The 13,597-nt window shown below is 42.9% G+C and overlaps 1 protein-coding gene across 1 annotated transcript in view; it reads left to right on the top strand.

The window, feature by feature from the left end:
* Positions 1–8,715, top strand: part of LOC137332795 (disks large homolog 1-like) — a 54,415-nt gene extending 45,700 nt beyond the window's left edge. Inside the window, exons 3-4 of the mRNA XM_067996732.1 lie at positions 3,496–3,632; positions 8,614–8,715. Of these exons, the coding sequence (XP_067852833.1) occupies positions 3,496–3,632; positions 8,614–8,715 (239 nt within the window). The remainder of the gene's footprint in view (positions 1–3,495; positions 3,633–8,613) is intronic.
* Positions 8,716–13,597: the final 4,882 nt, after the last annotated feature.

The raw sequence follows: 13,597 nt of genomic DNA, 5'->3' as shown, positions 1-13,597 counted from the left end.
GATTCATTGGGGTTCCTCAGAGGTGCCATCAGCCAGGTTTGAAGGGGGGTATCCTTTGTCACCTAGTAGCTACCCTTTAAGGCTGGTTCCAGGTACGAACAGGTCAGGGATGTTGGACTGCCGTTGTATGAATGCATCATGGTGGCTCCCAGGGAATCTGGCGCAAACCTGCATGAACCTTTTCTTGTGGTTGCACACTGATGGAATGAAATCCCTTGCGGTTGATGAATGCTCCTGGTTGATCTTGTGGTCCTCGGATTACCACGTGTGCAATCGATGGCACCATGCACTAGAGATGCAAATCCGAGTGCCCGCTCATTCTGGCTATTGTCATCACAAGGAAAGTTTACTTACCTCTCAGCCCTGGCAAACAGTCCATCAGTCTTTTATGTGCAGCCGACTGGGAGACCCTCGATATGTCCCCAGTAGCACCCTGGAAGGAACCAGAGGCAAAAGAATTGAGGGCAGTAGTGAATCTCAGTAGCACTCATCTTCTCGGAGGCTGCACATATCTGTGACCACCTGACATGACAATCTCAGCGTTTGGAAGCACTGCTCTTCTGAGAAGCTGAGCCTCTGTCTGTACACCCTGTGAACTCGATCCCTCTGTCGTTCCCCTCTCTGTTGTCCACTTGCAGCTACCTCAACTACACTCCCTTGCTGCTGTGGATGCTGATTGTCTTCCTCATCTGAAGTCCAATAAAAAGCAGCCATGACACCACCCATCCTGATGTTCTCTGTGTGAACCTGTCCAAACTGTACAAATAAGTCTCTCACAACAAGTACTCTCACCAAACCATTTCCCAGAGGGAATTGAGAAAGCAGCTGTGAGCACTGAGCCTTTATCCATATTGGGACTCCTGACCTTTAACATGAAGTGCCGTTCAATCTCGCCACCATTTTATTGCCAAGTTTCCCAAACCCCAGGAAGCCCGTTCATGAGGCGTTAATTTGAAATTAAATATTGTGATGACTGCCCTGCCCCTCCAGAGCGGGTTACTCTGACGCCCCATTACCACTGCGGTTAAATCGGAAGTAAATGCATTGGCGGCGGGTTGGGGTCGGGTTTCACATTTTTAACAATTTAACCCTACCCTGACCCTCTTCTAAGGAAAGTGTGCACATGTAGGGCTTCTGCACGTATTGCATATGCTGAGAGGGAGAAGAAGCAAGATGCAAACAGGATATGGATGCAATGAATGGAAAGCAAGTGGCTGGAATGTGAATTGAAGAACAAGTTATGAGAGCAGTTCCTGGTGCTGAAATTGCTATCAGAATATTGTGATGGCAACAAGCACGAAGTGAATGTGTGTTTGGCATGAGAATGAGAGGTGGTAAAGTGTGCCCTTGTGATTGGTGGTGATGGATGTGATGCAGCGGTGGGGGGGGTGCGGAGGGATATGTTCAGATTTTTGGGGACGGGGGGAGGGCTGTTGCCAGGTGTTATTGATAGAGATGGAGAAATGCTGTACTCACCCTTGCTGCTCTTGTCAGGTTATTAAAGTGTTTCCTATATTGAATTCAGGTCCTGGGGGTGATGCTCCTAGAACTGACCATCTCTACTACCTCTCTCCTGATCTGGGATATGTAGGTCTTGCCAATCTTCTTCCCACTTCTGGGAAACATAACATCCCTCCTTGTCCTCCCCTCTTCCACTAAGACCTCTAGGGAGGCATCGGAAGACCTGGGGGCAGCCTTGGGACTCGTTGATAAGATTCTCCAGCAGTATCACAGGCCAATCTGGCAGCAGTGAATGCAACCTCCATTTAAGAGATGCATTCATGCTTTAATAGTCTCTGGAGACCTGCCGGAAATTCCATCCAGAAAGTGGAAAGTGCCATCTTCTTTTAAAAGTCACCAGTCCTAATCTACAAAACAAAGTAAGGGAGTCCTGCTTTAGAACATGAGAGACATTGAGCGGCATCCACTAATGTGCTTTGGGACTGAGGGATAAAGTGCGAAGCAGGCCTGAAATGCCAACATTCTTAAATTGGGTAATGTACAATAAAGACCACGTCAAATGGAATATCAGGTGACAGGCTGACTACACAGTAATAGAAGTTTGAAGAAAACCAACCTACTTTTAGGTAGCATTGAACAGAATTCAATCAGACAGGATACATTTGGTGGATTGATAGCTGAATACAAAGTAGCTGTCAGATGTGCAGATGAGAATAATCCGTGCATCAGCCCAACCATCCAGGACTTGCTCCTCAGGACAGAGACCGATTAAAAAGTGGGGGTGGGGGGAGGGGGGGCAAAGCAATACAATTTTACTTAAAAATCAGTACTGAGGTGAGACTCTAACCCAGAACTGAAGTCTGTTCTTTTCTGGTGTTTTCCACCTTATATTAAATGTAGTACATATTAGACATTGGGGAGAAGGATGACTTAGAAAAGGAGGTTAGAATTATTAACATTGCTAAGATCCAAGTAATTCTGTTGAACTTCTAAATAGACTGTTATGAAAGATCAGGGATGTATTCGCTCAGAGTCCCAAAATCTAATGTGGAAAGAGTAGCTTAGGTTTTCCTTTGGGAATTTGCTAATTTTCAGGGGCCCAGAGTGTTAGCAGGAGGAAAATTGCACAAGGAGGCCTGCCGCCGAATCTCCACCCCAAACAAGTGCCTCAAAGATTTTCCTTCCCCCTCCCCCAAGTTGGGGCCATTTTTACCTAGCCGCCATGACCTTGCCACAACACACAAATGACAGTGGGGGTGGGTGGGGGGTTCCCTCCCCTGCAACCCAGTGGTTAGCAACGGAAAATAACACCTTATAGGCAGAGGCATTGAGGCCTAGCCAGAGGTATTGTAGACCTGAAGGCCCAATGGGATTCGGAGCAAGCTGGGGGTAAGGATTTTTAAAGTGTATGTTAAATTAATTTAAATATATTTAAAATACTTTTAATATCAATTTAGGATTTTTTTAAGTTTCTAAAGTTATTTTAAACTTCATCATGTGAACTGGGCTTTGGCCTCTAGGCCTCCCTCTATTCCTCTACTCTGAGGAGATTGTAGAGCAAGATGAGGAGGACCGCTGCAGAAATGTCTGGTTCTACAGGCAGCATAGGCAGCCTCTGGTCCTGGACTGCTGGCACCCATACCTCCCCATCTGCAGATCCAGACTACAGTGAGTCAGATTGTTACAGAGTACAAAGTGACCTTTTTAGCTGCTGCAGCACTGGATTTCCCTTCTTCCCCACCCCAAGGCAGACTGCCCATAGGGGATGCTAATAGCACTGGGAGTCCACCATGAATACATAATGAGTGTGCACTGAGGAAAGTTGAGTTGGTACTGGGAGGTGTTACACTGACTGGTAGAATACAGTTTTAGTGCGAGTTCAGCACTAAATTCATCACTGAGGAAAATCTATCCAGGTATGTTTTGTTTTGGAGTGGGAAGGGGGTTAGCAAATAGCTTCAAGTGGGATCATTGGACTTTAAGATTTTTAAAAATGATCTTTATGATTTATATTTTCCTTTTTTCTTTTTATAGATATTCAGGAATTTTATGAAGTGACCTTAGTTGCTGCACTCAAATCTACTGACCAGAAGCCTGTAGCAAGCAATCTGTTTTCAGCTGAGATGAGGAGGACATCAACATTTACAAGCACTGGACTTCTCAGTCCAGAGGTGAGCAACTCAATTGGCTATACAAAAAGCAAAAAAAACTGCAGATGCTGGAAATCTGAAACAAAAACAGAAAATGCTGCAAGCACTTAACTGGTCCATCAGCACCTGTGGAGGGAACAGATAGGTTAATGTTTCAGATGTGAACACTTCATCAGAAGTCAATGGGCTGTAGCTTTACATAACGTAAAGGGGAAAAAAACCTCTCACCTAGTTTTTTAATAAAAATAAATCACAGATTCCACTATGTCTGCCATGTTGCATACAAACATACAAAAATATCAGACAGGAAAAGAAGAGCTGATCCATCGAGTCTTGGTCATAGTGCAAACGAGCATAATGATCCCCAACACCCCTCACCCACCAGCAGCCACATAATCTCCTGGAAGAAGCAAAAAATACAGGAAAAAAACCATAGGCCAATTTAGGGGGAAAAAATTGGGATATTCCTCTCCAGTCCCCACTCTCGGACCTACCAGGAAAATCTAGTGGAATTGATGTGAGAGCTCCTGAAGCAGTATAAAATGGGGCTCTCACCTGCAGCTTATTGGATCACAGCATCTTTTGCTGTCTGAATTGCCAGGAGTGTTTCCAGCTTCCATATCGCGATTTATACACTTTTGTTGCCGTAAAACCCTTTAGTTAGGAGTCTCTTATGATGGGAACCAGTTTTGCTTCTTTCTTCTGGATAGAGGAGGAAAAGCTCCGTCAGTTGTCAGCAGACGAGGAAAACCTGGTGGAAGGAGCGGAAGCAGCAGAGGAAGGAGGGGCACATCAGCACCTAACAGCAAGAGATCTCATAGCTCAGCGATTCCACTCAGCTTCTCACACGCTGGCCTGCAAACTTGCAAAGTGCCCCTCTGCATAACCGTCCTTGTCACATTCTTCACCACTCCCTTCATCCTGTATTGAAGAACATTCAAACCATTCCGACAACTTCATATCAGTTACATTCTGACCATGCAGATGCAGAAGTTGCTATGAGGCCACTCTGCAGACCAAAATCCCAAATGTGATAAAGGCGATCAATTTAATGGCAAAAGTAATAAATGCCTTCCATTATCGGGTGATCAACACATAGTGCATTTCTTTAAAGAAGATTTCTTAACTTGACCACTCCTCCAAGGTGCTCCCCTGGAAGCTTGGGCTGAGCTGGTGAAAGGCTGCTCTTCCTCTTGTGTGGACCCTCGATGCTTGTGGCTTCTGGGTAATCAAGCCTATGAGTGCCTGGCCGCAGGTTACTGCAACTTGGCAGCAGTTTGGGCCTGCTGACTTGCTGGCTGTATGGCTGGTACTGGTTGTGAGAGAGGAGGGGCGGTGGGGGTGGGCAAATGTGAACTCCTCTTCATCGTCTTCTCCAACCACTGACCCACTCCTCCCGAGTCTGGTAACTGAAGCACTGGACTGACGCCCAGAAGCTGAGTGGAATCGCTGAGCTATGAGATCTCTTGCCCAGTATTGGAGTAATACTGGCTCCAATAGCCACCACTGCATTCTGGAAGTCGGAACTCTTGTCGAATAAAAATCCTGGAATCAAAAGTAATAAAAAGGAATTGACCTTATTTAGTTGTATAGATGCAGTGACCTTTATTCAGGGCTGTTTTTTGGTTATATGTTTTTTGAATTGTCGGCTTTTTTGGGCTGTGTCAGCTTTTCTGAGTTTTTTAGGTTGGCATGTATACACTTGTGGATGAGCTTCTTAGTTAAGGAAAGTCTCATGGAGCAGATTCATTAGAGGGAGGCAAAGTGCATGAAACTATTAAGGGACAGGACAAGTGTATTAGACTTATTAGGGGAGGGGTTCGTGGATCAGACATTAATCAGTAAAGGAAAAGCTCGGATCAGACTAATTAATAGAGGCATCATGAATAATAAACCCATTAAGAGAAGGGGCTAGTGGATCAGACCCTTTAAGGGGAGGTACTCACAGATCAGACTGCTTTGGATGGGGGAGGGAGAGCGATCTTGGATCAGACTCAGCATTAAGGAGAGGTATTCCTAGCTGACCTGTTAGTGGAGGAGCTTGCAGTACTTTGCAAATAGAATGCTGACACAGATAGTTTTATAGTGAGACTGCTTGTGAATTTATTGATCTCTTGACTTACTATTCTCTGGGATGCTTTATTCCTTACAACATGTATGTGGACCACAAATGGATAGAATGCAGTAGGATTTTTTTTAGTATGTATCAGGCAGCAAATCCCAAGTATTAATACTCTGTTATTACAGTGTTGAAAGGAAAAATTGACCCTTTGAGACAATTTGCAAGAGGATTGTCCTGCAGTTTGTTGTAATCCAAGTGACCAATTGCAGTATACAAAGCAAGCATTAAATGTGATAAATTAGTGAAGCTACTACAAAAAATTTTTAAAATGCTGCTTTGACTATGTGAACATAAATCCCCAACCTGAGTTATTGATGGAAAAATATAAATGTGAATGTTAATGAATCCCATATTAAAGCAATGATTTCAAATTGTAAATTTCTGTCATCTTCATGGAGTGTGAGTTGGAGATAGGGCTACAACACTGTAGCCTGCATCCTCTGACCTGCATTCCCTGTGAGTGTGGCTTCCTGCTGGTAGCATGGAGTCAACCCTGATCCAAGTGAGACTGCAACATTGCTCATTGCTCTGTATAGTGACGTTAGAGGTTCAGAAGCTGTTGGTGTCCTGTGGGAACAATGCTTTCGATCAGTAGCTGCTTTCTAGTTCTAACTGGGCTTCAGGAAAGCTTCACTGCAAGATATCTTCAGCGCAACACTTGGAATATTTTGCTGACTTACATCAAGCACTAGACCCAAATGTTACATGACACATGTGCCCAACTCCCACCATGGATTTGTGTCAGTTTGGCTCACGTGTCCCTTACCTGGATTTGCATCCATAATTTCGGCTGATATTCCAGTGTAGTGTCTAGGGAGTGCTGTATTGTCGGGGGTGCTGTCCTTCAGATGAAGCGTTAAACTGAGTCCCGTCTCCCTTTCCAGTTGCTCAGGTCGACATTAAAGATCCAATTCAAAGAAGAGCATGGAATTCTCAATATCCTGGGCAACATTCCTCCTTCAACCAAAACCACCAAAAAAAACCCAGAATAACTGATCACTGGTGTTTGGGACATTGCTTATACAGAATGGTTAATCACACCTACATGCATAACAGTCATGCACTCCAAAAAATAATTAATTATGTGAAGCACATTGAGATGTTTTGACATTGATAAGACAATATTATAAATACAAGTCTTACTCTAATTCTTCTTGGATCTCAGGCAGTAGGTTCCTCTCATCTCTCAGTGAGGTAATGCTGTAAGACAGTCCCACATTATGTGGAACAGAACAATTAAGGAAGGATGATAGGTTATTCACTTAGATGTACTAGCAATTAAGCTAAATTAAGCTCTGCAAGAACAATTTCACAATGAGGTGCTCAGTGGGGAGTAATGCTAGCTGGGAACATATCTTTGCAATTGCGGGAGCACTAGATCTCAGAATCACCCCTCATATTACATGAATGCTGTGGACTGGTCAATGATTAATTTATTGGGTGTGCTGTTTTCAGTTGTACTTATCTGTAATGTCAGGTTTTTGGATGATGTTGATCTGGAGAGGTAAAAATATCAACAGTGTTCTCAACTGTTGATATTTTTAGATTGTTTCAAACATTTGGTTCAATATTTAATGCAATAGCTGTGAGTGGAAGATTGCTCTCTTTAGGTAATTTACACATGGTGCAGTATTTTCAACATAGGAGCAATTGCAGTGAAATGTGCCAGACTAAACCCCCAACCGTTTTAAATTGATACTGGATTTCCCCTTGATGGTTTACTGCCTCTCTGGGCTGCAAAGCTATGAATCTTATTTCATATTTGAAGGTTCATGGTTAGGACATCAATAGTGACCTGCAGCTAATATGGTCCTAGCAAGATTCTAGATTCTTTTTCCTCTGGGTCCAATTCACATTGGATAGTCATAGCATAAAAGCACTATCAGGTGTTCAGTTATAAAATACAAACAGTAAGTGAGTAATGGCAAGAACCTTCAGTGTCCTGCCTTTCTGTAGTATCCCTATTGGATTCAGGCAAGAGTACCCAGCCAGGATTTGGCTAATGTCTTGCCAATGAGACTGCAGTGAGCTGTCACCACAGGAGCTTTAACTGAAAGGGTAACTGGATAAGTGTGACAGCTTTTGTAAAACTTCAGTACTCAGAGGATCCCAGGGCTGAGAGCCAACGGATTATTTAACTTTCGGTTTTGTACTTTTGTAGAGTTAAACACATGTTTGCTGTCACAACTCTTTGCCTCTGCATCTACCTGGAATGATCACAAGTTGGTCTTCAGCCTGGACCAACATCATTCAAATCTGCCAGTAATGTTCATGGTCTGTAGCCCAAAGTGATGGTACAAATTGTGAACTGAACAATTTTGATTAATTTAGACTTGGAACTGATGTGTTAATATTTAATGGTTACAAGGGCTGAAAAGACAGACCAGTGATTTAGTAGATTTTCTTTTAAATTGGTCTTGTTGGTAAAATTTTATGTTCATCAAGATGAGGAACTGGGGAAAGGAATACTTCTGGCCACCCAATTTCAGTAAGATAAAACTGGGGGTAAAGCATGGGCAAATGCAGAGCAAAGCTCTCTATACTCTGCCTAAAATATGCACTGACAACAACCTCAGCAGAGCAACCCCTACTGTGACATTATAACAGCAGCCATCCTATGACCCTCGAAATGAGACTTTCAACTGACTGATGGTTTGTGCTGCATTCTGGGCAGTTTTGTGCTGTGAATCCACACCACATGGAAAGTAGGTTGAGACTGTGCCAAACTCACATCATGTGTGAACCTTATAGTTGACAGAAGGAAGAGACCTTCATCTAATGAGTCAGGCCCAGAAGTAAGAGGAGAGTGCACTAGCTGCAGGTGGTGCTTATATTTGGTAACCACAGAAATGTTATAAAAACTGTTTGTTTGTAAAACAGCCCCACAGTTCCTCTTCTATTGGTCCAAATGGTTCTGCAGATGTGCTTAACAGTGGAGAGGTGGAAAATGGTGAAACCAGACCGGTAAGCAATATCATCTAGCAAGTAATCATTGGGATGGATTTGGGTGCCAAACATGATTGTAAATGGTTTGATTCTGTGCTTTTTGGTAAAATTTTATTTAAACTTTATACAGATTTTTGTGATAATACAATATTGAAATAATTCCTATAAAGGTTTCTTGGTGAATGGACTGTACACCACTGTTAACAGAATATTTGGGAAAGGGGAATAAAAAGGCAAAAGATGGAAACGGATAAAAATGTAGAACGCGCTGTTTTGCTGCTCTTTCTGGCAGCATTTTTGGAAGTGACAATGAAATGGATGACTAGATAAGCTGTTACATAGCAGCAAAATAGAGGGCTGCTAAAGCAGCAATAGGTATAATAGATTGCAAATTGGCAACGGCTTAAGGATTTTGTTAATATGTAATGCAATACATCTGTTGCTATTTTAACAGCCCATGGTTTTCCCTGTTACTTTTAAACTTATGTGGTTGGTTGGTTGTCACTTCTGAACAGTGCTGAAATGTTGATTTTTTTTTCATCTTTTGTCTTTTTCTATCTTTTGATTTTATATCTTTGTTTTTTATTTCTATTTTTCCAAATATTTTGTTAGTGTGATATATAACCCATTCTTTATGTCTCTTCAACAAATTACAAATATTGATTACCCAACCAATGCAAATAATTGCAATATAAAACAGGAAAATGGTCAAGCATTTAACAATTAACGATCAAGATAGAGACATTGTAACATTGAGGGACCCTGCGCAGAAAGTTAAGACCCTGTGCCGAAAGTTAAAAGGTTGTTCTGAACGTTGTAATCCTGTAGATAAATTGTTTAATAGTTAATAATAAATGTAATAGAAACTGTAAACTGTAAATATACCGTTAATATAATTTTTTTTTTAAATTAACATTGAGGGTTGGGATCAATCTGGTTTGCTCTAGCACTGGGGTTTTCAAACTACTACTGTGACATTCATTTCAGTCTGGAAATTTTAATATGTATTATGATGGAATATAAACTTGGGAGTTTTTATGATAGTTGAGGAAGTTTAAACCATACAGTAATGCTATCAAACACATATAGGTTTGTATTGCACATACTGAAGTTCAAATCGATCCTACTGTAAGCATTTCAAAAAACTGTAAAGTCCAGTCAGTTCCTGATTTTAGTACTGGTATGGTTGAGTTATTCCAGGTCTAGGTTAATTCTGTCTGTTTTGTAGAGTGGAACTGAATAAGATGCTGGCTGCTGAGCACAGATTTACAAAAGAATTCTTCGTTGTGCTTTACCTATTCACATTGCTTTTGGATATAAATATTGTTTTTAAAGTAAGTGTTTGTATTTATGCACATTAGTGACAAGATTTTTAAAAATATATAATCCTTAAAATTCTTCAGATTTAAAATGATCAATTTTAACTAAACCCACATATCAATTTCAAAAGCTTAGTCATGCATTGTTGTGAACAGAATGAACAGAAATTAATTTGAAATATTGCTAGTTTAGGGTTTTAGATGGAAAATTGTTGGATTTATTTTTACACCAGTAAAAACAGCAAAAAATTGCCATCAATGTTCCTTATAAAATTATCATGCCAATTGAAGATAAAGTTTTGCTCAACAAACAAATTATTTTCTGATGTGGGCAACTGAGACTTGCGGGCCACTAACACAGTCCCGGGGGAGCTGCCCAAGGACTGCTGCTCCTTAAATTACATCAGAAGGAACATTCTGGGGACCAACAGCCAGGCACATTACAGAATTATCACTGCCAAATGGTTGAGTGAATCTTCCAAGGAATGCCCCTTGGGCTGAAGAGGAGGTCAGCAGATCAGTTTGATAATGCTAGGACAAAGCAGCCCGCTTGATTGCCCCCCCATCCACCACCCTAAACGTTCACTCCCTTCACCACCGGCGCACTGTGGCTGCAGTGTGTACCATCCACAGGATGCACTGCAGCAACTCGCCAAGGCTTCTTCGACAGCATCCCCCAAACCCATGACCTCTACTACCCAGAAGGACAAGGGCAGCAGGCACATGGGGACAACACCACCTGCACGTTCCCCTCCAAGTCACACACCATCCCGACTTGGAAATATATTGCAGTTCCTTCATCGTTGCTGGGTCAAAATCCTGGAACTCCCTACCTAACAGCACTGTGGGAGATCCTTCACCACACGGACTGCAGCGGTTCAAGAAGGTGGCTCACTACCACCTTCTCAAGGGCAATTAGGGATGGGCAATAAATGTTGGCCTTGCCAGCGACATCCACATCCCATGAACGAATAAAAAAAAAAGATAGCATCATCACTAGACAAACGCTGTGAAACAGAAATGGGGAACAATGCAAGATTTATTTAGAATCTAAGGGGTCAGTTATAACCCAGAGCAGGTTTCGGATAGGTGGGGGCACTCGCTGGCCTAAGTTTCAGGCCCGGGACATTTTAGCTCCTGGGCTTATTTAAATGCCGCCGGTTCACTTCCTGCCCTTTGCAGGTGGAAAGAGGGCGCAGAGCGGCTGCCTTTGGCATCCTGCTGGCAGGGAGGAGTTTTCGGTAGGATATTGAAGGGGGGTGGGGGAGAGGGGGGATGGTCCTGGGCAGACAATGCCGCAAATTTCCTTGTGGGCCCGGAGGAATACTTCTGCTCCTCCTGTCCTTACAAAGCAAATTTTCTCACTTACCTGGAGGGTTTCTTTGTCCTTCCCAGCAGCTGCCGACCTGTTTCAGCCGGATGGGAAAGCCACGGCGGCTCCCCTGCTCGTGCCATCGGGTCCTATTGCAGTCATAGGACCCCGATTACCATTTATGCATGAGGTTCCCATTGAGTTCGGTGGGTGCCTCGTCCGCTGCCAAAACCAGTGGCATTAAAATCAGAGATCGGCAGGAACAGAGTGGGATTGGTGCTGCTCCATTATAACTGCCCATCCGTTCTGTTCCTGCCCAGCGGGAGAATTAAAGGATGCCCTCCCTCCCGCCCCCCCCCCCCCCCCCCCCATAAGTAGTCAAGTAATTGCAAGGCGGTACAAAAATAATCTGGCATCAGAGTAGCTGCGACTTACACCTGCCTGACCTCTTAGTCAAATCAGTATGGAATCGAATGGGAAATATTCTTACCTCTTTCATAGCAGCAAACAGGAGCTCTATCAGTTTTAATGACTTATATGACTTAGATGAGGGAACTGAGTGTAATGTATCCAAGATACAAATCTAGGTGGGAAAGTAAGCTGTGAGGAAGCTGCAAAGGGATATAGACAGGTTGGGAGTTTGACAGTGCTTAAAGGTATAAACCTCAATGCAAGGAATATAGTGAATAAGGCAGATGAGGGCACAGATAGACACGTGGCAGTATGATATCTTAGCTATTACAGAAACATGGCTTAAAAAGGGGCAGGAATAGCAGCTTAACGTTCCTGGTTACAGGGTTTTCAGGCGAGATAGAGAGGGGGATTAAAAAAGGAGGGGGGTGGCAATTTTGGTTAAAGAAACAATTACAGCTATGAGGAGTGATGATATGTTAGAAGGATCATCAAATGAGGCCATATGGGTTGAGCTAAGGAACAAAAAAGGGGCCATCACACTACTGGGAGTGTACTATAGACCCCCAAACAGTCAGAGGGCGATGGAAGATCAAATATGTAGGCAAATTTCTGAGAAGTGCGAAAACAATAGGGCAGTAATAGTAGGGGATTTCAACTACCCTAATTTTAACTGGGATACAAACAGTGTGAAGGGTATAGAGGGCACAAAATTCTTAAATTGCATTCAGGAGAACTTTTTAGCCAGTACGTAGCAAGCCCAACAAGAGAGGGGGCAATTCTGGATTTAGTTTTAGGCAATGAAGCTAGGCAGGTGGAAGGAATAGCAGTAGGAGAGCATTTTGGTGGTAGTGATCATAATTCAGTCAGATTTAGCATAGTTATGGAAAAAGACAAAGATAAAACAGGAGTTAAAGTTCTCAATTGGGGAAAGGCCAATTTTACTAAGCTGAGAAGTGATTTAGCAAAAATGGACTGGAAGCAGCTACTTGAAGGTAAATCAATGTCAGAGCAGTGGGAGGCATTCAAGGGGTTCAGAGTAAACATGTTCCCACAAAGAAAAAGGGTGGGACTGCCAAATCTAGAGCCCACTGGATGTCAAGGAGCATACAGGGTAAGATAAGGCAAAAAAGGGAGGCTTATGTCAGACACCGAGAACTCAATACTGCAGAAAGCCTATAGAGTATAGAATGTACTGGGGTAAAATTAAAAAGGAAATTAGGAAAGCAAAGAGAGGGCATGAAAAAATATTGGCAAGTAAAATTAAGGAAAACCCAAAGATGTTTTATAAATACATTAAGAGCAAGAGGATAACTGAGGAAAGATAGGGCCTATTGGAGACCAAAAGGGTAACCTGTTTGTGGAGGTGGAAGATGTTGGTATGGTTCTTGATGAATACTTTGCGTCTGTTTTCACAAAAGAGGGGCACAATGCAGACATTGTAGTTAAGGAGGAGGAATGTGAAATATTGGATAGGATAAACATAGTGAGAGAGGAAGTATAAAGGGGATTAGCATCTTTGAAAGTAGATAAATCACCAGGACTGGATGAAATGTATCCCAGGCTGTTAAAAGAAGCAAGGGAGGAAATAGCGGAGGCTCTGACCATCATTTTCCAATCCTCACTGGATACAGGTATGGTGCCGGAGGATTTTTGTTTTTATTCGTTCACGGGATGTGGGCGTCGCTGGCGAGGCCAGCATTTATTGCCCATCCCTAATTGCCCTTGAGAAGGTGGTGGTGAGCCGCCTTCTTGAACCGCTGCAGTCTGTGTGGTGAAGGTTCTCCCACAGTGCTGTTAGGAAGGGAGTTCCAGGATTTTGACCCAGCGACGATGAAGGAACGGTGAAATATTTCCAAGTCGGGATGGTGTGTGA

This window comes from Heptranchias perlo, chromosome 15 (genome assembly GCF_035084215.1).
Source record: "Heptranchias perlo isolate sHepPer1 chromosome 15, sHepPer1.hap1, whole genome shotgun sequence".
Classification (NCBI taxonomy): Eukaryota; Metazoa; Chordata; class Chondrichthyes; order Hexanchiformes; family Hexanchidae; genus Heptranchias; species Heptranchias perlo.
The sequence above is the reverse complement of the archived record's forward strand: the minus strand, read 5'-3'. Positions and strand labels throughout refer to the sequence as shown.